This window comes from Podarcis muralis, chromosome 5, assembly GCF_964188315.1.
Source record: "Podarcis muralis chromosome 5, rPodMur119.hap1.1, whole genome shotgun sequence".
In the NCBI taxonomy this organism is placed as follows: Eukaryota; Metazoa; Chordata; class Lepidosauria; order Squamata; family Lacertidae; genus Podarcis; species Podarcis muralis.
This window is the reverse complement of record NC_135659.1, coordinates 46,551,669-46,576,753: the sequence shown is the minus strand read 5'-3', so window position 1 is coordinate 46,576,753 and position 25,085 is coordinate 46,551,669. Positions and strand designations below refer to the sequence as shown.

The 25,085-nt window shown below is 45.6% G+C and overlaps 1 protein-coding gene and 1 long non-coding RNA gene across 3 annotated transcripts; both read left to right on the top strand.

Moving 5' to 3' along the window:
• The first annotated feature begins 142 nt into the window (after window positions 1-142).
• Window positions 143-16,211, top strand: LOC144327797 (uncharacterized). The gene is made up of 3 exons (XR_013392936.1): window positions 143-277; window positions 2,782-2,839; window positions 14,054-16,211. It is a non-coding gene; the product is annotated as an uncharacterized LOC144327797 (long non-coding RNA).
• Window positions 16,212-16,735: 524 nt separating this feature from the next.
• CDKN2C (cyclin dependent kinase inhibitor 2C) lies at window positions 16,736-23,270 on the top strand. Of its 2 annotated transcripts, none has more exons than XM_077928750.1 (2): window positions 16,736-17,455; window positions 22,598-23,270. In XM_077928750.1, the coding sequence occupies exons 1-2, from the start codon at window positions 17,033-17,035 to the stop codon at window positions 22,991-22,993; spliced, it is 819 nt and encodes a 272-aa protein (XP_077784876.1). In that variant the 5' UTR covers window positions 16,736-17,032; the 3' UTR covers window positions 22,994-23,270. The 2 variants fall into 2 exon arrangements, with proteins under 2 accessions (XP_077784876.1, XP_028589357.2); XM_028733524.2 differs by lacking the exon at window positions 16,736-17,455 and adding an exon at window positions 17,647-18,044.
• The last annotated feature ends 1,815 nt before the right edge of the window (window positions 23,271-25,085 follow it).

The window sequence follows — 25,085 nt, the reverse complement described above, 5'->3', positions numbered from 1 at the left end:
CTTCCTCCTGCTTCCTTGCAGAAGGGAAGGGGGCGGCGGAGGAGCAGCAAAGGTGGGCTCGGCAAAGAGCTGCTGCTGGTGGAACTGCAGGCGCAGGAGAGGAGGGTTTTGTGGTGCGCTTTCAGAGGCGCTGTCGTAAATTCACGTGCTCTGTGTCCTGTGCCACGGGGTTACTGTAGTGTAGGCCTTCTCCAGCAGAGAGAACGACGAAGACTCTATATCCGGAAATGCAAGAGAAACTCCCAACAACTCAAGCCTATATGCGAGTTTCTAGGAAGTAAGTAAAGGCTGCAATCCTGATCCCAAGGAGCACCGTTACTCCAGAAGCTAGTAGGACTTCTAAGTAAAATTCAGTGGGGATTATTTCCAAGTAGGAAAGGTTGCAGCTTTTGGGAACGAGGGGGCGTTTTGTTCTTTTTGCTAAATGTGTAGAGAGCGCTTTATAAATTGTGGCTCTCAGGGTTTCTTCAGAGGCCACGTCTTAACTAGAAGGTGTAAGGATTGGCACTTCTTTTTGATACAGAGTTTCGGTGCCTAGCCTCCATGGTGGACATGAATTCCGTAGGTCATGCTTTTCCCTGGCAATGCAAGCTGATGGGAACTTTACCTGTTGAATTTTTGCATGTTGTGTAGCTTACAAAGGAGCAACAGCCCGTTCCTGAAAAAAGGTGGCAACTCAAGGTGAACATGTGTGAATTTAGCTGTACCAATCACTACCAAACATCTAGCCACACCAATCTCTTGGTGTCTTCCAACAGGGGTGGATAACCACACCCATCTGTATCTTATGGATGGATCAACATGTATTGCATATTATTGAACGAGTGTCAGATCTAAATTAATATTGAGACATCCACAGGATTACCTGCAGTGACTAAAGCACTAACACAAACTGCAGTGAAAAGGCAGTCATTCTCATAAAGTGGCTGTATCTAGAATTTATATATATATATTTCTACTTCCAACACTGTTTTTCTGGCCGGAACCAGAGTTAAAGAAGATACAACATCTTAAGTTTTGATCTGGCTGAATCTGAGGCCCTTCATGTGTCCCTTCCACACAAGGTCTGGAAGGCTGCAACATAAGAACAGGCCTTTTCAGTGGTGGCTCTCCACTTGTGGAATGCTCTCCCCAACAATTGCCAGGCACCAGTGCTTTTTTCTGGGGACACGCATGCCCCTAAACATTTTGTGAATCTTAAGTTTCACTTAGGAAAATGAGAGTACCCCTAAACATTTTTTTAGGGGGGGGAGCACTGTCTGGCACCATCATTAGGTACCAGGCAAAAACATACCTTTTTCATCAGGCCTTTGGCTTTTATTTATCTGTGGCCTTTTTGCATAGGTGTGTTGTTTTTATCTAGCTTTTTAAAAATAAAATTGTCTTTCCAATTTTCTAAACTGCTGCTTTTAATGTGTGTGTGTGTGTGTGTGTGTGTGTTTTGCTTAAAATATTGTAAATTGCTTTGATTTGCTATGGCAAGACACTAAAAATAAATAAATGACTACTAAATTCCTGATATTCCCCAATTCAGGAGTGTGCCTTGGGTCGTTACAGTATTTGTTTTTTGATAGCTACACTAAAGACTACTACTGTGACAGTTCTCAAGGTGACTCAATATAACCTAGCTTTAAGTTAGACTTTAATAGTGGTGACTGAAAAAGGAGGAACAATGAAGTACTTAATCTGAACCAAGCCCACAACCTATTTTCAATACCAGATCTCATGTCTGGAATGTATAAAGGCATGTATAAAGTGCCTTGGTGTGCATTGTGCTACTAATACCAGTACCCAGACATAGAAATTATAGGCAGGTTTAGTCAGAGTTAAGTCACACTGATGCTTGGAGCCATAGGCCCACTGCACTACAGTGGTTCTGGGGGAATTTAGTTACAAAAATCAAAACCTGTTGATTCTGTGACGCTTACTTTTACCTAAGTGTGCTAACATAGCTTTGCACTGCAGTCCTAAATGAATTAATGTGGAAGTAGATTTCTTTGATATATTTAAGTTTAAACAATTGTGGATTTCATTAATTTATTGTGCCCAAAGTCTTCCTAATATTCCTGATATGGATGGTGCTCCTGTCAAGGCTCTTGTCCCACTGTTGAATGCTAAGATGCATAGAGTCATTGACACAATCACTCCTGATTGCCCTCAGTGTTGCTGTAGAGAGCACATAGAGTGCCTTGGTATTCTAGTGACCTGCATGTGATGAAAGAGGAGCGTTGGTGGCTAGAGCACAAGTGGCATAAGACTCAGTCTGAATCTGACTGGAAACAGATGAGACTACACCATCATGCCTACTTCAGAGTTTACTTCTCTGCCATCAGTACATCTGCAAGTAGCCATCCAGCAGAGCTTTTCCAAGTGGTGAATTTTGCTAGTTTGCCTCACTGAAAAAGTGGGACATATATGCATGAGTATGCCAGTTTATACACTAATTCAGATTATACTACCCATTTTCCAATTGTTGCTCCTTTAATTTCATTGCTAAACAACAGCTCACCTTTTGGATGGTGATGAAAGCATCTTATTATTTCACATCTATTTCCTGACAGCTTTCAGTGAGACCTGGATTTACCTGCCTAGCGAGCTGAACCTGTCAAACATAACAAAGTCACAGTCTCCATGTTTTGTTTACATGGTTATTATATTCATGTATGCACTGTTAAGATATAACTAGGATTAAGCAAAGAGTTACTAGAGCAAACAGGAAAATCTTTGTGCTTGGTTTGCTTGACATCTAAATAACGTATCTCTTTCTGATAATTTATCTAGACATTTGGAGTCCTGGGGGAAGAAGCAAATATGAGATATCAGATGCACACACTTTCCTGTGAGTAAGACAGGCTTGGGCACAAACACACTTTTCTGGGATCAAATCCTATTGAACTCAATGGGATTTGCTTCTGTGTAAGATTGCAGTGCCATGGGAAGGGTCATATTTCAGTGAAGGAGTACATACTTTTTGAGTTAGTTATTAAATTTATATCCTGCCTTTCCTCTCAAAGGAGTCCAGGGCAGCAAACATCAGTGTAAAAACAATATAATTAAAAATAAAACAGCAACATGTTTTTTTAAAAAAAACCTTTTAACAGTCACATACTTTCACAGCAATAGTTTCAAGAAAACAGAAACAGAAACTTTCAGCCATCAAATGCCAGGGAAAACAGGAATGTTTTCAAATTCCTCCTGAAAGTTAATGAAGGGGGACAGCCACACCTCACTAGGGAGGGCATTCCAGAAATAGAGAACCACCACTGAGAAGGCCCTGTCACAGGGCAACACCAACTGGGCAACACCCAGTAGCAGCAGCACCAATAGGGCCTTGCGTGCAAAAGGTCCCACATAGCTGTCAACGTTTCCCTTTTTTAAAGGGAAATTCCCTTATTCTGAATAGGATTCCTCACAAGAAAAGGGAAAAGTTGACAGCTATGTCCCACATTCAATCCCCAGAATCCTCAGGTAGGGCTGGGAGAGATCCCTCTCTGAAACCCTGGAGAACCATTGCCAATCAGCACAGACAATATTGTGCTAGATGGACCAATTGTCCAATGCAATATAAGGCATTTTCCTATGTTCCACTGTAATTTATCTTCCTGCTCTGCTTCAGAGTGCCACAGACATGAAGTCCAAGCATAGGGGCATCTTCTTCTTCTTTGGCGATCACTCGTAGCCGAGTAAGATTGTCTTCCATAGACATGGTTTTAACAATGAGTCCGTAAGTGACTGTAGAGGCCAATTCTGGACCCACATGTCCTTCCACAGTGGGGACATTGGTTTCCGGGCAGGAGTTGATCACAGTGTGGGTTTGCCAAGCGTGCCTTCCTCTTAGGCATATATGTATAGGCACAGAGAGCGATAACAGGATCTCCCACTGCAGTAGATGTTGCCCAGGTAAAGCAAGTAATGAGAACTTCCAGTTACAGAAAATTTCTGTAACTTTAGGTTCACATTGAAGTGAACATTTCACCTGGTGTAATTTTTCATAACACTGCGGCAAAGTGATTAGAAAAGCCCTACGTGCTGTGACTTTTCCTGCTATCCTGCTATTAAAGATACAGAAATCCCCTCAGGGCCATGTTGAGGCAGTGAAAAATAATTCTACACACAACTGGGTTATTTGCCACCCACTTGTGTGGAATTGCTTTATGCCAGCACAGCTACCTCCAGGAACCTGTGGTGCTCGAATGGTTATTCCCCACACAATTGGGCTGAATGACACAATAAGTGGCATACAAATATTATGGCCGCACCCCACAGAAGTATTTTCACAGCCTTTGTGGGGATGGTGAAATGTTTGAATCATCTGCTTGGATCTACAAATAATTAAAGGTGAAATGTCAGTGGTAGAAATATACTGATTCATACCTTCAGCTGACATAATGATCTATGAATTTGTCTTAGATAAACAAAACTTATTTGTGGAGGAGGAAGACAAAAGGAGATGATGATGATGATGATGATGATGATGATGATGATGATGATGATAGGAATTGATACAGAAAAACCTACCTCCTGGAACACTTAGGAACACCAGAAGTTGCCTTATACCAAAACATTGCTTCATTTAGTTCAGTACTGTCTCCACTCTCCAGAGTTTCAAACAGGTGAAATTGCCCATCCTATCTGGGTAAATGCCAGAGACTGAACCTGGGTTTTCTCCATGGCAAAGCAGATACTCTTATCACTGAACTAAGACTCTTCCTTTTAGTGGAACTCACTTAAAAAGATAGGTATGTTTGATATGCCTGTTGCTCAAATAGTCTGTAGTGATCTTAATTAAGGACAACCCTATGCTCATTTTATCTAGGAGAAACACCCATTAAACTCAGTGGGGCTTACTTCAGAGTAGACATGTATAAGATTGTGCTATAAATAGCCTTGTTCTTAAATCTGTCAATAATGTGTCTATTAAACCTTCATTGGCTAGAGCAGTGTGACCCAACTTTTCTCCCAACTGGGCCACAAGAGTAGTTTGGCACAGAATTTGCAGGCTGCTCACTACCTTGTTGCACAAGGGGGAGCAAGGCCAAAATTTGATGCCCCCTCCCCTCAAACTGCCTTCCCAAAACTGTCTAAGCTAAAGTGCCAGGCTTTGGGAAGGAAGCACAAGGCTCTAGCAGGGTCCTAGAGCCCTCCCACCTAGTTCCCAAAGCTGAGAAAGCACAAACAGGGCTTTGGGAAGGAGGTGGAATGACTCTGGGACCCTGTCAGAGCCCTCACGCATCCTTCCCAAAGCCCAGCACCTCACTCACCCAGCTTTGGGAAGGCAGCATGGGGGGGGGGGGCTTTCATATGTTACCAAGGTCACCAAAAATGCCTCAGGGCTGCGTGTTGGACCACCCTGGGCAGGAGCATACCTTTCATTTCTCTTCTGTTCTCTGTCCTGCATCAAAATAATTCACACAAGGTGGAACTAGCAGGAGAGATTCCATGTGCTTGTTAGCCTCACATGTGAAAATGCTCTAAAGAGGTACTCTGCTACAGTAACCTAAGCTTTTCTTCTTGAAAAATTATTAATCTTTGGGTCTCCCATGTTTTTAAATATGGGGGGGGGGCTTATGTTAGGAAGCAGATGGAAACTTTGTACGCATATAACAAATCTGCTTCTATGGCTAGTACAGTATCATTAATCCTGTCTGCCTTGGTCAATCTTCTATGTAATCTATGGTGACACAAAAGCCCCCAAGGTAAAATAACAAACAGACACTAGCTGATTCCGACTGTTGCAGGAATGACAAAATGCTGCAAGAGGTTTAGATTTGTGTTTGGCATTTTAATGACTTCTTGATGCTTTTATCAAGAGATGTATACAAACCCATCCAGAATCCATATGCTTCCTGCTGAACAGCAGAGGCATATGACAGAGCTGAAAACTAAAAACAGAGAAGGCAATTCAAGGTTAACAGTGCAATCCTGTTCGTGGCTACTCAGAATTAAGTTCCACTGAGTTTAATAAGGCTTGCTCCAAAGTAAATGGGTACAAGATTAAACCAGTTATGTATACAGTATATGCTCAGCAATTTGTTTTCTCCACAAAAAAGGACCAGAACATAGGTTGGAGAATAAGAAGGTCCTTTAGGATCCATTTTTTTTAAAAAAAAGGATAATTGAAGGACAGTGGTAATTCTTGATATAAGTTTCTGTTACAGGCTTTTGGTAACTTTTATTAGAACTGACAGATGATACAGCTCTTGCCCAGAGTCTTCTACATATTTGTAGTGCCCTCCATCAGGGTTTGGCTTTAAACACATTCCGTGATATGCACAACCTGTATCTTTGTGCCAAACAGGGTATATATACTTAGCTGCAAACAAGTCCACCCACACGTTATTACAAAGTGGCTATTTAAAACCAAAAAATTAAAAAAGTTGAGAAGCAAGTTTTGAGAATTGGGTGAAAGCCATTCCATTCCTGTCAGCCTTTAAAATTGTTGCATTGTCAACAATGTTGCAATATCATCCACAGACATCAGCTGAGGTTGAGAATTAGTCATTTTCAGTTCCTACAGGCAACACTGAAAGAAAGCTTATAGCCATTCTAAGACATGAATGACTGAAATGGTTCCAAAATGCAAAGAATGAACTGAAATGAGGTGAATGCAAAATAGGTACCGTATTTTTTGCCCTATAGGGCACACCGGCCCATAGGACGCACCTCGTTTTTTTTGGGGGGGGGTGAATAAAAAATATATATTTCAGCCCCCAGAACAGGCTGCTGCCCGCAAGCCTTGCGAGCCCGGCGGCAACTCCCACCGGGCTCGCAAGGCTTGCGGACACCTGTGCGAAGCACGGGGCACCCTCCGGAGGGCGCCCCGTGCTTCGGGCTGCAGGCTGCTGCCCGCAAGCCTTGCGAGCCCGCGGGAACTCCCGCCGGGCTTGCAAGGCTTGCAGATAACTTCCTGAAGCCTGCATTCACCCCATAGGATGCACACACATTTCCCCTTCATTTTTGGAGGGGGAAAAGTGCGTCCTATAGGGCGAAAAATACGGTATATCATATGCAGTTTTATTTTATTGTAAATAGAAATGGAGTTCTTTTCCCTCTCATTCAATTCAAAATAATGATTTTCCAGAAAACAAAGGATAAATTATTATTTACCCTTCAGAATGAGTGTGTGTGAAGAGGGTGGTTTCATCGTAATTCTCATTATTCACTGCCAGTCCCTAACCTCTCACCCAGGGCTGACCAAAGTTATTTTGGTGTCTGAGATGGAACAGTAAATACCCCACTCAAAAAGAAAAAAGAATTCAAGGTTCTTAGTACCCAAGCCTAGCCATGTCCTGCAACCATCTCTCCCAAGAAGTTGTTGTGGTAAAGAAGAGGAAGAATAAGAAGAAAATTAATAATGATTATTTCCATAACATCCACATTACTCTGCTTAATGGCCTCATCCCACCCCTATGGTGTCATGATGAACCCCAGGACAAAACTGTAAACCAGAGACAGAATCACCAGCCCTCTAGATGTTGTTGGACTACATCTCCCATCATCCCTGACCATTGGCCATGCTGCCTGGGGCTACTGGGAGTTGGAGTTCCACTAAAGGTGTAAAGGTAAAGGACTCCTGAATGGTTAAGTGCAGTCAAAGGCAACTATGGGGTTGCAGCGACCATCTCACTTTTCAGGCCAAGGGAGCCAGCCTTTGTCTGCAGATAGCTTTCTGGGTCATGTGGCCAGTATGACTAAACCACTTCTGGCACAACGGAACACCGTGACGGAAGCCAGAGTGCACGGAAACCACGCTGGTATGCTTTTGAACTGTTAGGTTGGCAGAAGCTGGGACCAAGCAACAGGAGCTCACCCCGTTGTGTGGATTCAAACCACTAACCTTCCAATCAGCAAGCCCAAGAGGCTCAGTGGTTTAGTGCACAGTGCCACCCTTGTCCCTATCTACATCTAGAAGGCTCCGTTGGTTAGAGCATGATACTGATAAAGCCAAGGTCATGGGCGCAATCCCTGTATGGATCCTCTAGGTCCCTTCCAACTCTGCATTTGTATGATTCTATGACCACATGTTCCCCACGACTACTGTATGTCTTCTGTGTAAGACTCATATTATATGTGTGTTTTAGTACAATCCCTAGCTGCTAGGAATTGCCTACCAGATCAAGGTGCTCAATAAATGTTTAGTAGTGGTTGCGGTGGTCAAAAGTTGAAGTCATGTCACGGAATAAACATTTATGTGTTAACAGCTTGAGCTGTGCACATTTCTTCAGAGGTAAGTCCCAATGAACTGACTGGCTTATTTCCAAGTAAACATGCAAAGGATTGGTCCGTCAGTAAGACTATAGACTTTTACTAGGAGGTAAGTTCACAGTGGAATGTCAGAAAGCTAAGAAATAATGTTTAGGATTGCACAGCAAGAAGAAAATTACTTCTTGTAGTTTTAATGCTGGTATTTGATACAGTGTGCATATACATATATATGCACATATACATCCATGAACATATACATAAACATAAACATTACGTGTTATTACTTACAGCCCACCCTTCACCAAATAGTCCCAGGCCAGGTTACAAAAATGCCACAATTAAAATAAATGCAACACATTCAATCATAAAATAAAACTATAAAGTGACAAGATAACAAAAGCAAACTGCAGCATCGGATAGTAGTGCACAACAAGGCAGGAGATGAGAAGACATCCATGCAGCCAAAAAGTTGGGTAAAGAGGTGCATCTTCACCAATCATTGAAAAGCATAAAGGTGTAAGATGCCACTCAGAGGAGAGGTCATTCTACAACCCGGGGGCTACCAGAGAGAAGGATCTCTTGAGCACCTCTGCTCCTCAAACCACAGATGGGGGTGGCAATACCAACACAGTAGCCCTTGCTGTTCTTAATACCTGATCAGGTTGGCGTGAGGGGAAGCATTATTTCAGATATTTGGGGCCCAAGTCATTAGGGCTTTATATGCCAAAGTTAATACCCTGAATTGGATTCAGTAGCAAATTGGCAACTGGTGCAAAGCTTTCAAGACCAGCATAATATGTATCCAGGCAGAGACATTCACCAACAGCTTTGCTGCTGCATTCTGCTCTTGCTGCAGCTTCCAAACTATCTTCAAGGGCAGCCCCACATAAAGTGATGGTAATGGTGCAATCTGTAAGTTATCAGAACACGGATTACTGTGGCCAAGCTATCTCTACCCAGGAAGAGCCATAGACAGTGAAACAGCCAGAACTGGAAATAGGCACTGCTAGCCATGTAGGCCTCAGGTGACAATAAGTACACCCCTCACAAGCTTTGCACCTGTTTCTTCCACGGAGTGCAACCTCATCCAGAACTGGCTGTCTCCCAGACTTTAGAACCGGCAATGCATAGTGCCTTTGACTTGTCTAGATTCCATTTCAATTTATTGGTCCACATTCAACCTATTACCGCCTCTAGGCAATAGTTAAGCACCTGTACTGCCTCTCCTCATTCAGATGGTATGGAGAGATAGAGATGGATGTCATTAGCATACAGGTGGCAGCTTACTCAAAATTCCCATATGATATCTGTTAGTGGGCTCGTATAGACGTTAAAGAGTATGGAGGACAAGACTGAACCCTGGGAAACACCACAAGCTAGCTTTCAAGGCAGCAAGCAATGGTCCTTCATTGCTGCTTTCTGAAAATGGACTTGGAGGAATAATTATAACAGTGCCTCCCAGTTCCCAAACTCTGGAGCCACTTGATGATCAACAATATCAAAATCCACTTAGAGGTCAGAGGGAAGAAATAAGTTTGCACTTCCGTCTTCTGACAAAGTTCACCAAGGGAATTTCAGTGCCCTATCCTAGCTTAATCCACGTCCTCCACGCATGCTGACAATTGGATCACCTCCCCCCTCAAGCAACTTGCCCCCAAAGTGGGTTTTGGTGACTGAGCAATAGCTGTTCAACATTTCTGGGTCCAGGGAGGTTTTATTGAGAAGACACACCACCATCTCCTTAAGGGCCAATGGCTCCATAATGAAGCATTTACCATTCCCTAACCACAAAGCTTCAGCTAACTTCTCTAAGCCAAGAAAGGAACGGAGTCCATGTCAGCCTTCCTCGGCAAATAACACTGATTGGGTGGGAGCCAGGTTCTGCAATCATGAGGCTAGGGAGTTGACTTTGAGGGACAGTCAAAGAGGCATGGGCAACGGTAATGCTTATTTTGACACAGATAATTGCCTGGACCAGTTAACTGAAGTTGACTGACAATCAAGTGACTCTGGGGCCCAGGTGATTCAGATCCACTCCTGGAACATAGCAGGTTGGAGGAAAAAGGTAAATGACCCTGAAGTCATTTGTTTTATCAAGTCTTTTGACATCTTATTACAAGAAACCTGGGCTCACTATGGAATAAATTTGGAGGGATTCAATTTGTACTCCTTCCCAGCCCATAAATCCAACATCATGGGCCAATATAAAGCAGGACTAACCCTTCTTTGCACCCAGCAGCCTAATCTTGAAATCATTTCCCTCCAACCATGTGACAACATTACCCAGGCATTCTTATTAAGATCTTCAAACTTGGTTCAATTATAATCAATGTATATATACCCCCTTGCCCCAACCAGCAGACATCGATGGGCTATTGGAACTAACATCACTTTTGGAAAAACTGGAGACCAAATTCCACAACATCGATCTGCTAATTGCAGCCAATTTCAATGCAAGAGTGGGTAAAGACAATTTTGAGCTTGCAAGAGAGCTGGGTTCCGACACTGAGGATCACCTGCCTGAGCTTCTCTCTGGCATACAACATTCCAAAGACACCCATATCAATGATGCCGGAGTTTGCCTTGCCAAGTTGTGTGTACGTTTCGACAGAGTGATCCTGAATGGTTCATTACCAGGTGACCAGCTTGGGGAGTTCACGTTCGTCTCCAGGAGAGGAAGTAGCATGATCAACTACATCTTAGGCTCCTCTGCACTGATAAACCAGGTTGAAACCTTTCAGGTGGGAGACTGCATCAAGAGCAATCGCCTCCCTGTGGCGCTTTATCTCAGAGTATCTTTGGAACCAACAGCTTTTCACCATGCCTGCCAGCACACCTTGAAGGACAATTGTGCAATGAAGGCCATAAGCAGACTCTCCTATCCTGCTCCTAGCATTAAAGGAATTTACAATACACTTCTGAGACAACCTCCTCCAGTCAGCAAGGCTGTGCAGAGGGGCGATACATCAGCAACATCCCTACTCTGTCTGTCAGACCCAACACCAAGAACAATCCTGAATCACAGAGCAATGGAATGTTTGTGGATGACAACTCCCTGCTCCCATCTCACTGGCCTGGTGCTGCACTGAATACCTCCCCAGTTTATTCACCCAGGTGTCAGTAAAACATGCCAGGTTGGTCCCCTCATCTATGATCAAACTGTGGATGATTAATTACTTATTTTGGACCAACCTGGCTTTCAATAATAGCACCACCAGACCGGGGGAGAGGTTGATGGTGTGTATCTCCAAATTCTACTAGCTGGAGGGCAGACCATAAGGAGTGATAGTCTTCATGTAAATAATATTCCTTCTCTGAACCACACTTCTTTGCCTTCCAATGCCATGCGTCCTTCTCTCCATCACAATAGCGGCCCAGACACATCACACTCACCTCTGCTATTGTTTTCAGGGAAGCAACATCATAAAGAGATCAAAGAGCATGTAAGAGCAGTTATAAGGCCATGACCACATTGGGTGGTGGAGGCTCATCCAACACACCTGATTCCTATAAGCTACATGGCATTCTTCTTATTCACCCTCCTGCTAACTGCACAGCAACCAAGTGTCAGCCATCTCTGGCCATGCAGCAGTAACTCAGTCCACACTAGGAAATTAATTTATGTCAGCACAGAAACCCCAGAGTACACCATACCTTGTTTTCTCTCAGGTACTATTTCCCACACAGTAAAGTGCCAAATGAAGAGTGAGTTCCCATTTGTATCAGTCAGTGACTGCAAAACCCAATTATGTCTTGCATGTGTGGAAAGACTATTATGGAACATCTGCTTTTACTTTAGACTCAATAGAAGCAGTTCACATGTTCAGCTGTGATGTTCTTGAGTAATATAGTTGCCTGTGTGAATAAGCCTTAAGAGTACATGAAGTTTATATGTGGGCATATTCCACATTGCTAGAGGGAGTTGAACTACATTCAAAGTTGAAACAAAATGACGGTATTTTTATTCTAATGAGAACCAAACTTGAACTGTAATTGGAACCGTCTTATTGAACCTGAACTGGAGCTAAGACAAAAAAAGAAAAAGAAAAAAGCTTTTGGATCACTAGTTAAGAGGAGAAGTTCAGCATCTTTTTTTCAAATTAAACATGAAAAATGTTGCTAAAATCAAGGATAATGTTGTTTTGATTATAAAACATGACTACAAATAACTAATAGACCTCAGAGTGCTACCAGAGGTCTGCCCCACTATAATGAGAATTGAAAGAGATTAACCCACTAGAGTAAAGATGGGGAGGAGGAAGCGAAACTGGCGCAAGATGTACACCATATGTGATAGCATGCCTCAGGCACTCTCCCCAACCCCACCACAACACTGAGAAAGAGGTGTAATGCTGTCTGATTCCAGGAAGATAGTGGCTCACCAGTTTTACTATACAAACCATTTCCTGTACACACAGCTTAGTTCAGGTGTCATCTATCCCCAAATACTTTGCTAGCGAATCAAGAGGCAAAAACCACTGCTTCCCACTCCCACACCTTCCCAGCAGCAGCTCTCCTTAGCTGCTCCCTAACAGTACGTTCAATTCTGATTATTACTATTATATTTTGCTTCACAGGAAAAATGTTAGTCTAAAAAAGTTTGTGCAACAAATTGACAATATTTCCCCCTGGCTTATTTAGTCAAAACCTGGACCCAAACCCTATAAAATGCACCTGAAACTAAAGTTTGAAAGGGCAAATACAAATGCTAGTTTGGCGGTTTGAGCTTCCAGGTTTACGACCCAATCCCATGGCTCTTGCAGCACCCAACCAAGCACAATAAATTGGACATAACTACCTAAGGCCACACCAACCTTAGCACAACTGATATCAGATGCAGGATAGGACACAATTATCATTGCACTAGCACTTTTGCTTGTGCCACTGTGCTGGTGGAACTGGCTGAGCCACAACGCTGCATTAGCACAACAGCGTAGGCTGATATTACTGAGCCAACATTGTTCTCCTCTGTCAGATATAATACAGCAAGTGTAGAAAAGGAACACAATCGGGAGCAGGTTGCACAGTTGCACCAATAGGAATCAGGTTGGGTCATGTTCTATCCTAAGGAGGCCTCTTAGCTACTCTGAACATTTGCATGTCCAGCCTACATCATTTCAGTGGGATAATAAGCATAATGGAATTGCAACTGACAGTCAAGTTCAATTGACCTGACATAAGACGTCACTCATTGTAAGCCACACAATATGCTACTAGAACAGTGTTTCCCAAACGTTTTTGGGCAACGGCACACCTGTTTACCGGAAAAAAATCTCGCGGCACACCACCATTAAAGCCCCGCCCCCGTGACGTCATTCGGGGAGCCGGCGGCCCGGGCCTGAGCTGGAAGGAGAGGCGGTGCTTTTCGGCACAAGGCAATCGGCCTGGAATTGTTTCCCGCGCGCTGCGAAAGGGAACAGCTGCGGTCGCGCGAACCCTCCGGCGCTGGGAGGGGAAAGGGCGGAGTCGCAGAGCACCAGCTGGCCGAGCGGTTGCGCGCAGCGTTGCGCTTTTGGAGAGCGTGCGGCTGCTGCTAGGGGATCCGGGGACGTGAGCAGGCCTGGCCCGACCCGGGTTGAAGGAGGACAAGCCGGCAGCGCGCCAAGTGAGTTCGGTTGCGCACGACGGCCCCCGCTCCCCCCACCCCCGCCGGATCCTCGCCGCCGCCGCCTCTCGCCCGCCTCCCTCCCACGGCACACCACCCGATGTCTCACGGCACAGTAGTGTGCCGCGGAACACCGGTTGGGAAACACTGTACTAGAAGAACAATTGTTTTGATTACCAATCATGGGGTGGAATCTGACACTTACAACCATACTTTCATTCATTCTTCTCTTTCCCCCTGTAGCCCCCTACACACCACCAAGAACTGTTCCAGGTGGTCCCCCAACCCTCAGAGCAAAATTTGAGAATGCATGGAAGCAGGGATGCCAACTGGAATAAAATATTTGGGGGGGGGCAGGTAAGTCCCACCCTGCGTATTGATTACAATAGGTGGTACACACACCATCTGAATGTTGGTGCCCCTGAAAATATTTTATTGGGGGAGGAGCAAAGGGACCTCAGCCCCTCAGAGTTGGCTCCTATGGTTACAGTGACTGATGTGGCTGGAGAGGATGTTTTGTTGCAGCTGGGGCAGATGTGCTGATGCAGGTGGACCATGGTGTTTATTCTTTCTGTGCTCCTCCCAGCGATCATTCCTCCCCTGGTCACTGCTGTGAATACACAACCAGACTGATTGCCTCCAGTTGTTGTGGTTGTCTACAATGTATTCCCACGCAGTAGGCTTCAAGTTGACAGTCTTTGTGTCATGTTTGGGCCTGGTGTCTGAAGCCAGTAGACTCCTTTGAAAGCAACTGAAATGCAAGTAGACTCTGTTGAAATCAATTATATTTACTGCTATGTGAATATATTAAGCACTGGAGTGTTAAGAATCTTGACTCACCTCTCAGGCCTTTGATTCACCCACCCTACCCATCTACCACTACAAAGACTAGGGTATAGGAATTAATGTCTTAATAGAGACAACAAAAATTGGAATGTTGGCAGTTTTATTTGCAGCAAAAAAAAAAAAAGTTTGTCCAGAACTCTCCAACTCTGTTTTGGTGCTGAGGTTCAGCTTTGGAGCATGTTAAATAACAATAAAGAAAATGTCTCTGAAAATATATTGAGTGTAACAATTACTGCCCAGCCTTATATAGTAACTACTGGGTTTATTCCTACTGACACAAACTAGATGTGCTTTAGGCCTTGGGTCCCAAATGTGGTTCCTGTGGGCACTACAGGGTTCTTGAGACTGGTGGCTTACAAGGACACTGCTATTTTCTTGTGTTTTCTTTTTCTTTTTTCACCATTGGTTGGCTGTCTGGAAAGCAAAATGCAGGCGTGTAGCCATCCTCTCCTTCCTTTCCCTAGAAGGCCTCTAGCTCTAGGCCCCATGTGGGCATGTTTTACCTGCTTTGTTTGTGGGCGTTGCCTGCTTTTTCTTTCCTTTGGTGGGGAGCTGGTTTGTTTGAGGGTTATTTTTTAAATAGTGCTTGGTTTTGCCTGTTTCAGTTGTGCCGTCTCCTTATTTTTGTCTGTGCTTTATTTGTTTTCGGGTGCGTTGGTGTTGCTTATAGCTGTGATATGTGTTTCTGGGTATTTCGTGGTGCTTACATTATAGGTTTCCAAATGTAACCCAGGCCCAAAAACGGTTGGGAGTCCCTGATTTGGACTTATTTAGCACTTTTGAGTCAACCTACCTTTCAGAGAGGACAACCTGTGTGGAGTTCATTCCTGGATTCTGTTTCTTACTTATTTTAAAAGGACATGTTGAATTCACTTCTTAATTCCGCAGCTCACTTAAGGTTTGGTGCAGCTCCCATGCCTCATAATGTTTAGAATACATTTCAATCCACCTATATGACGGGCATCTAAACCCTTTTTGCCCTACTGCCTTCTGTCTTGTACACCAGGGCGCCTCTTTCTCATTCCTGCATTGGAAATAAGCAGCAATGCTGACAACCCCGCTTTCCATTTTCTCCAAGGTGCAGCAGTAGACACAAGTCTGGCGGGAGGGCAACGGGGTGGGGTGGGAGAGAGAGAGAGAGAAGTGAACGTTTTTTCGTTTGCTACAGTCGGAGCAATCTGACATTGACCCTTCAACGTGACCTTGTCTGGGCCGTCTCCTTAGTAACGGAGACCCAGCGAAAGAAAACCTGCATATCGCCTCCTTTAGCTACCTTTCTACCGGTCTGATGTCACTATTCCCGGGTGGCAAGGGGTGGGCTGTGGAAAAGGAAAGGAATCTTCGAGGAAGAGATTAGCTATTTTGCTTCGCGGCGGGGGGAGGAAAAATAAGATTGTGGCGCGGAGGGCACACTCACTACACGTAGCCTTAACTTTTGGCCCGCCTCCTTTACCCGCCTCTGCGCTGATCAGGCAAAAAATCCTTGCAAGCTTAAGACACAGAGAGATAAAAAAAAAAAAAAGCGTGCTTGCATCGTTTTGGCGGCTTGGCTTGTATCTAGGGCTAGAGAAGAGCTCTCCAGTGACGTCAAAACCCTATAGGGAGCCCTGGAGATGACAGGGGCTTGGGCGGGAGCGGGGTTTGGGATCGGTACGAAAGGTAGATGCAGCAATGGCAAAGCAGCAAGAAAAGGGGCACGCGCGCGCCAGCTTGTGCTTGGGGGCGCGCGCGATTTCCTTTCAAGTGCGCCCCAGGCCCTCCGCGAGAGCAGGCAGGGCCCCGTCCATTCGTCCGGCGACGCGGGACAGGGAGGCCTGCTGCTGCCCGCCAACAGCATCGGGGGAAAGAGGCGAGTGGGAGGCGCCCTCGGCGGGACTCGCCCTCCCGCGCAAGGCCTTCCTGCTTTTGCCGGCAACTCGCTGGCGCCTCCTTAAATCTCTGCCGTTAGAATGTGGGCGGGTGTTTCAAGTCAAAGAGCGCTCAAATGTTTTTCCTTTTCAAAAAAAGCTGATGCGGGGGGGGGGGGTGAGGAAAGAGAGAGAGAGAGAGAGAGAGAGAGAGAGAGAGAGGGAGGAAGAAGAAGAAGAAAGAAGGAGACCGAGAAGCAGGGAAGCAGCAGCAGCAAGAGGAGGAGGAAGAGCCGGCTTCCCTGGGCTGCGACCGGCGAAGGGCTCCTGCAGAGGGGGCTGCTTGCTTGCAAAGAGCCGGGCGAAGAGTGGCGACCCCGGCAGGCGCTTTTTGCAGAAAGCTGCCTTTGCCTCTCCGCAGCCTTTTCCAGAGCGATGCGAGGCAAAGGCTCCTGTCAAAGAAGCGGCGGCAGCTCCTGACCCGCCGCCCCCCGGCACCTCTCTCTCCATCGCTGCTGCCCGCGGTTGAATGAAGGCGGGGAAACCAGCAGCAAAGCGACGCCAGGAAAGAGGCGCGGACGCTCCAGAGAAACGGCAGCGACTCCTCTCCCGCGCGCGCCTGTGCACAGGCTGGAGTTCGCTGGTGACCGCCGAGCTCCGCCCGAAGCATGCCGCCGCCGCTGCCGGGTCCCCAGAGCCCCCGTCGCCCTTGGTCGGGTGGCGTGGAGCAGGGGGGGACTCCTGCGCTTCCAGCAACCTCGGGGAAGGGAGGCAGGGAGGGAGGGCAGCCGATCTGGCAGCTCCGGCTGAGGTTAACTCCTTCGCTGCCGCTGCTTGGAGGAAAGGAAGGTCCTGGGGGCTGGTTTGTGCGACCCCCGCGAGACTACGAGGGGAGGTTCTTCGGTGGAAAGGAGCGCGCGTCGGATCTCGGGCGTCCCCGCTGGAAAGAGCGGTGAGTCCTTTCCTTTTCCCCCCATCTCCGCTTCCCTCCTTCCCTCCCTGCCTCCACCTTGTTCTTCACCTTCTCTGCTTCTCCTCGCACGTTTGGCTTAGCGCGGCCGTGTTTCTCTGGCCGCGTACTACACTGGCTGCAAGGGTACATATCAATTTATTTCCCACTGGCCAAGGTCCTCCAGGAGGGGGGGAGCGTTGTGCGTGTTAGAGGTGCAGAGATCTGCTTTTCAAGCGGAGCTGCAGCAGTGTGCGTCACGTGTGAACCCAAGGGGCGGGCTTTTGGCAAGGAGCTTCTTTACGAGTATTTACTACAAGGTCTACTCCAGAAGATTAACATCCCCACTCCTTCTGTCAGTTTCCGATGCCATGCCCGGCTAAAAAGAGCGATAGTAATAATAATAACAACAATAAAAATTGCAAGCGCAAGTCATCTGCTCGCTGCCGATCGTCCGCAAGGAATGGCCGAACCTTTTGCGAATGAGTTGGCGTCCGCAGCTGCCAGAGGGGACCTAGCGCGACTTAAAAATTTGTTGGAAAAGAATGTAAACGTCAATGCACAAAATGGATTTGGGAGGACTGCGCTGCAGGTTGGTATCCAGACGGACAGAGGCAATCTTTCGCCACTAGGTGAACTGGTTTGACGGGGACGCGAACCGTTTTTAAGAGGGGAGGAAAAAAAAAACACCCAGCATTTTTTAAAAAGCGAGTTGGTTGCCATATTTTATAACTTTAGCGGTTCCAACTCCCTAAAGTGACGTACTTTAAGTAAAACTGGTCAGTAATGCTTTTAAAAAAATATCTGTAGACTAACTCGTCCACACGTTAATTCGATTTTTTTTTTAAAAAGAAAAACAACCCTTTTTCTGGGGCAGGGAAGCAAGTGGCGGAGGGGGGAGGGGGAGGGAACGAAACCATCCGGGCTAGGTCGTCTTTCACTACAGGTCGGTAAACACCTCCTTTCTATTCTTTGAAATCCCGATTATATGTTTAGCTTTCTAAAAGCGGGGGTGGTCTCTTTCTGATGGGAGCGAGGTCAGTTTGGGGCTTCACTCTCCTGCTCTCTTTCTCTCTCTCCCCGCGGTGATCGCTCCCCCCCCCCCAAGTTTACTATCTGCACTGCATAGCTAAGATGTACATTAAAATAGTTGGGCGATCTGAATCTCTGGAAAGACAGTGCCCTGGATTATTATTTTAAAAAGTGGATCGCTCCGCGGCGAGGATTTCCTTGCCGTAGGTACCATCCTTGTATACACCCATTTCCACTGTTTAGATTTAGAGGCGGCAGCTGGAGCCCTTCCAGTTCCTAAAATCCTGGACCCGCTGAAAGATGTTTTCTTTTAAGAACATCGCATAACGGTGCTGAAAGTGTTACAATGCACGAGGGAAATAAAAGTGTGTGGGGGGGGGGGAACAGTCACGCAAGAGATGTGGAAACGTAGGTGAAAGCCTGCGACTGGGTTTTTTTTTGGTGTGTTTTTTTGTGCCAGGCAGAGGATCAAGAGTGCAGTTGGGACTACTGATTAGGCTTCTCAAAGAAAAGGGATTTGTGCTTTAAACTACAAAAAGGTGATCCACATGTCTCATATGTTGGTGGGTGCTAAAAAGAGAGAGAGAAACAGAAGTCCCCTTTTGTAAGGGAGTTAAAAAATAATAATAACCCTGCCTGTGAGCTATCTTCTCCCCCACTTTACAATTCCTTTCAATAATCCTTAAATTATTTCCTTTTCTGAGAGCGATGACAATGCCCAGAGGTCTTCTAGGCTCTTTTTCTTCTACCGACCTACAAATAGGAAAGCTTCAAGGCCCACAGGGCCGGGAGGTTGTTGAGTAAAGCAGGGTGTGTGTGTGTGTGTGTAGGTTTCTGCCTCTAAAATGGATCTCCAATTTCTCTTCTAAGTGCAGAACCAACGAGTTGTTGCAGGAGCAGATCACAACAATTGAATGGCACATTTGGCCATTTTTCAAAAAAATTACAGGGGTGTATTTTCTAGGCAGAGATGGATCAGGGAACTCTCTTGGCTGCCCGTGTATCTTTTCCAACACCCACTTTTTATTGCTCCTTCATCGTAAACAAGGATTTGACGCACGCTACCAAATGTGCACACACACAAACGCACACACTCCTCTAGAATAAAAGCTAAACATAGAAGAGGCTGACTGCTTATTTTCAGTATGTATAATCCAGAGAAAACTAGTGGGTGGATGATAGAATTTGAGAAAGTTGATAGTCAACACAGTCCCCAATATTGCTTACTCTATATTATACCAAAGAAAGTGAAAACACACTTTGACTTTGGTCCTCTAGCTCATCCAGACAGCATTTCGCTATTATTTTCTCTGACCTTTTCTCCTTCCTCACCTTCTGCATTTTGAATATGCATGTTTTAAAGCAGGCCTCTCTCTCTTTTAGATTTGGCCAAGCTCCTAGGCCTTTTCTTTCGTATCTGTTCCCTTCCCTTGTCAAAACAATACTACATCAGCAACCTGCACATCTGAAATGGTATACTAAATGAAACTTGTTCCACATCCTGATCCTGCTTTCCTTACTTACCTCAAATTGCACAAGGTGTCATAAGGCCCTGCTGAGTGAGAGTTTAAAATGTTTCGGGAGTACCTGTTGTGTTGGAGGTGTTGGGAAGCCACTCACCTTGCTGAGTGTTTTGCAAATACTTAACATTACTATTAATTTCCAGAAGACTTAGCAGTCCTCCTGGCTATTTGCAGCCCAGACCTGCCTGAGAGAAGTCAGATGATACACAGCAAAGCATGCAGGTATCGCCTAGTCAATATTCCACATTGTAGATGCCATTTCACACTTACTGCTGTTGTATCGTCCGGCTCTCACTTCCCCACCCACCTCAACAAAGTTGGGACATACTTATTTTTACAGCTCTTTCCAGTTTTGTTTACTGTCAGTGTTCCCCCTTGTTTATGCAAAGAGTGGAAGGCAAAATTCCTTGCAGTAGAAAATTGTATGGAGCAGATAGGCAGACAGACAGATAGCTATCCCTTTCGAGAAGAGTGGGTAGAACAGAGCTGGGGGTGGGGGGGTGGAATTGAAAGCAAATAAGGAACACATCATGCTTCAAAACTGGCTGTTCCAAAAAGAAAAGAACTTGACCGAAACATAACCTTCAATGTGTGATATTACAAAAGAACTGACTGCAATTTTCCCCCAAGTCATTGTGAAGATTCAGAATGCCTGAGGGTCTCTCTGAACTAGGCAGACCTGCTCCTGTGCTGAAAAATATTATGCAGGTTCCATATTGCAATTTTTAAAATTATTTATTTTAAAATGGCAATATCGGACTACCTTTGCCTTAGCAGGAAGCAGTATGAATGATGCTGAATCATCAGAGCCATCCTTTTAGTGGCAGTTGGAGTGCTTTCACAAAAAGTAAAAAAAAAAAAAAGGAGGGGAAGGACCTTTAGGGAAGCCAACAACCTTTGAAAACTTTTCCATTCAAACAAAGCCTAAGAATTTGAGGAATATGTTTGTCCCTCTCCAATTATTAGAGGAAACCAGGATGTGTGTTCATTTGCATTCTAGCGATTATAGAGATACCAAATGAAACTAAGATTGTGATCTTCTTATGCACTCTTACTTGAAATTAAGGCTAACTGAATTCAGTAGAAGACTCTTCTGAGAAAAGACATCCATGAGGGTGCGCTGTCAACAGGTGTGGCACACCTGCTGTTCTCAATTATTCATGTGTCATCTTTTTAAAAAACAAGCAAACTTTTTAGTCTAAAATACAGACCTAATAGGGTTGTGTTGTAGCTCACTGCCAAGGCAGGAGCAGAAGAGCTCTGTTCCTAGTACTATTCCAGCCCTCTCATCTCATCATTGGAACTGACTTTCACCTTTACTGAAGTTTTCTCCTTTCCCTGGCTCAGTCTGACAGAGTTTCCTTTTGGGTCTGACTCCGTTTTTTTATTTCCGTGTGTCATGGTCGTCGTCCCCGCACTCCCCCCCCCCCAGAAACACATCTAAAGTAAATGCCCCAAAGCTTGCATTTCTACCAACAAGTCAGTGCAGTTCAATGTATTATCTCAACCTGCTTATGTGCCTTTGACTTCTGATATCATCTGTTCTGATATGACTAAATCGCACTTGAAGGTTAACAAGGGGGTGGGTGGGAAGAGTGGGATTATTGAATGCTTACGTGACTCCCGACCGTGGTGGGATGTTTGGGTTTTTTTAAAAAAATTACAATAAACCAACTGCTAAACAGACGCTTTGTCCGCCCCACCTCATGATGAGGACGAAGTATCAAGATGGGAAACAGTTTTATCTCAAGACCTCGTTATTTCACTCAAGGAAACGCGCCTAGGGTACAAAACCCCTTGGGTTTCAGTGGGACCGGCTCCCCAAGGCTGAGGTCAGCGCGCAGGGGCTGAGGGGAATCAAATTGGCGGGGAAAACAGACGGAGGTTCCCTGAACGTTTTCGCCCTCCGCCCTCAGGATCCTCCGTCGAAATCATGTCAGCATGTTGCCAAGAAACACACACCCGCACGTTTTAAGTAGGTCTGCCACTTCAATTAATCCCTGTTCTGCGTTAGATACCCTCCCTCGCGACTCTTCTGGGGTATTGAATCCTTCGTAACCCTAAGAGGAAGGAATATCCCCCCATCGCCTCAGTAGAATTTTCTCCTTTAATTTTGTTTTCCCCCCTCCCAGCACAAGAATTCTGAGGGGCAGTGGTGGCTGGGCAGGTGGAACTTCTCCATCACCTGCCTGGGAAAAGACCTGAGCCTCTGCCTTTTGTCACCCGGCTGTTAAAAGCGGGCTGGGGCGGGATGGCATCCCTTAGGAAGGGAGGCAGCGGAGCCCTGAGGACGGAGCAGGCAGGGGAGCTCGAAAAAGACAGCAGCTGGCGCCACCTTCTTCCACCGAAATGGTGGTGTAGGGAGAGCAGAGGATAATCGTTAGGTGCGCCCCCCCCCCCCACGAGCCCTCGACCCAGTGAAATACAAATCGATAGGCTGGGTTCTCCGACCCAGGTCAAGCGACGGCTCTCTGAGGTAAGGACGCCCTAGGGTGCTATGGTGAGGTACAGGCTCGCGTAACGTGTGAACGCAACTCAGTCGTGTGCTTTTGTTTCCCTCCCCCTTGTCTTTCCCGCCTTCTCCCGTCAGGTGATGAAGCTGGGCAACCCGGAGATCGCTCGGCAGCTGCTTCGGCGGGGCGCCGACCCGGACCTGAGGGACCGCACCGGCTTCGCCGTCTTGCACGACGCGGCGCGCGCGGGCTTCCTGGACACGCTGCAGACTTTGCTGGAGTTCAATGCTGACGTGAACGTGGAGGACGCCGAGGGCAACCTGCCCTTGCACTTGGCCGCGCAGGAGGGCCACCTGCCCGTCGTGGCCTTCCTGCTGGAGCGCACGGCCAGCCGCGTGGGGCACCGCAACAGGAAGGGCGACACCGCCTACGACCTGGCTCAGCTCTACAGGAGGAGCGCCGTCGCCAAGCTGCTCGAGGGCCGCGCAGGAGGCAGCGGGCGGACGGAGGGCGCCGACGGCAGCGGGGACTGAAGCCCCTGGCCGCGCCTGGCTCGCTCGGACTCCGGCAGAAGGAGGGAGAGCCTCTGCCTTCCCTGCCCACCCTCTCCCGCCCCTTCTCCCCCTGTCCCGTCTCTCCATCTTAACCAAACCACACCAGTAAATATTGTAGGTCTCTTTCCATTGCAGACGTGGGGGTGATTTTCTTTCTTTCTCTGGAAGAAGAAGAAGAAATATCACGCCAGTAGCAGCAGCTTTTCTCAAAGGCGGGAGAATAAAACCAGCCAGACGGCCGGTGGCTTTCTCTCTCTTTCTGTCTCTCTCTCGCTCTGTGCCTCTGTCTCTCTTAATTCTTTTTTTACTTGGTTTATTCCGTCCCTTAAAAAAAAACAAAAAACCCCTCCCCTGCCAACACAACTTGCATAAGGACCTTCTTTATGTTTGCAGATGACTTTCCTCTTTCTTCTTCTTTTAAAGATCTTTGAAAGTTTACTGTGATTTCTCCTCCCCTCCCCTGAATATCATCTTGCCTAACAAAGGTTAAAAGAATATGAAAAAAAACACATGAAGGAGTGTGTGACATGATGTGAAAAGGGCTTCTTTGCCCAAAAGGGGGAGAAAGAGGGAGGGGAATAAGAACTTTGGTTGTGTTTAGATACATCTAGATACTTAACTAGATGGTGACACTAACAAAAGCTTTTGATTTTGTATTTCTTGCGATTGTGGCTGCCATCCTAAACCATTTGCAGTGCAGTCCTATATGTGTGTATTCAGAAGGAAGTCCCACTGAGTTCAATGGGGCCAAATCCTGGATTGCAGCCTTGATTTGAAGAAAGTGATGTTGAAATCATTGGGATGTACTTCAGAGTAAACGTGTTTAGGATTGAGGTTTAGTGGGTTAAGAGAGTGTGTCTGTCCTGGGGCAGGGGAGGGAGAGAAGCAAAACGTGTCTGGGTGTCGAAGGTTCAGAAATTCATCAGGAAAAAAGTATTTGCTTTTTATAGATTTGTTTATAAAGATCAGTTTTCCCCTCCCTGAATTCCACATGAATAAGGTTTTACCAATTTGCTTTTCACAAAATGATATTATGACCACAAACACAGCAGTTTCGAAAACTGACCTTGCAATATGGAGATTAATTCATAAGATTAACTTGTGTTTACTGCCTTTTGGGGAGTGCTCCAAGAACGAGTCTTGTTTGGTTGAACACCATTTACTCCAGATAGTTCCATTTGTTCTCACATAATGAAGCCAGAACAAGAATGTCTTGTTATGGGTTAAGATTTGAAAACCGAGGTCAAAGCCTGCTTTTAGAAAGTCAGTGAATCATTTTAAACGTCATTATATTGAATAAAAGCTGAAGGATTTAAAACATATTTTAAAAGCAAAAATGAGAAGGGGGGGAGTGATTTAAAATGGACTGTTTTAGTTCTGGTTTTTAAGCTTTCCAGTAGAAAAAAAAGGAAGGGTGTTAAAAACATTTATTTTGCATAGGAATAAACTACAAAATCTATAAGAGTTTTATCACATATTTAAAATGCTCTCATTTCTGATACTGCTTTCTGATTAAAAGCCTCAATGTGTTGCGAAGTTTGGAGCATATCTCTTTTTATTTTCACCGTGTTCAGCAAATAACTTCTTTAAAAAAAAAAAAAAAAATCGGACATGTCCCAGGACGGAGTGTGTGGCCCTGTGAACGAAAGGACACATTGAAGGATGTGATTATCATAAACATGGGGGAATGTGGAAGTGTTTTAATTCAAGATTTTGGGTTGCTACTTCCAAGAGCGCAACATAGCCAGCTCGGTGTCGCTTTCCCTGTCTGCGAAACTGTAATATTAGGCTTGAGAAATTGGTAAGATTTGCCCCCTTCCCCATTTTTTTTTTAAAAAAAGAGTTTTAGAAGTGGCTCCGGATAGTTTTGTTCTCTGCTGAAATGAGTGTCTTATCTGAACTGCACGAGCTTATTCTGCACTGAACCGAGGTTTCAGAAGGGTCAGATTAAAAAACAGCGAGTTCCACCGCTAATAAAAACAGCGACCTTTACTGCAAGCCAGAATTTAACCCAATCATATCCTTTACTGAATGGTCTCTTTTTCTTGTGAAATCAAACTGTGGTCATTTA

Bases quoted from the DNA above. Each gene is read 5' to 3' on its own strand.
- CDKN2C (XM_077928750.1), top strand. From the start codon at position 17,033: ATGAAGGCGGGGAAACCAGCAGCAAAGCGACGCCAGGAAAGAGGCGCG. The intron at 17,456-22,597 runs GTGAGTCCTTTC...TTCTCCCGTCAG, and splicing joins CGTCCCCGCTGGAAAGAGCG to GTGATGAAGCTGGGCAACCC.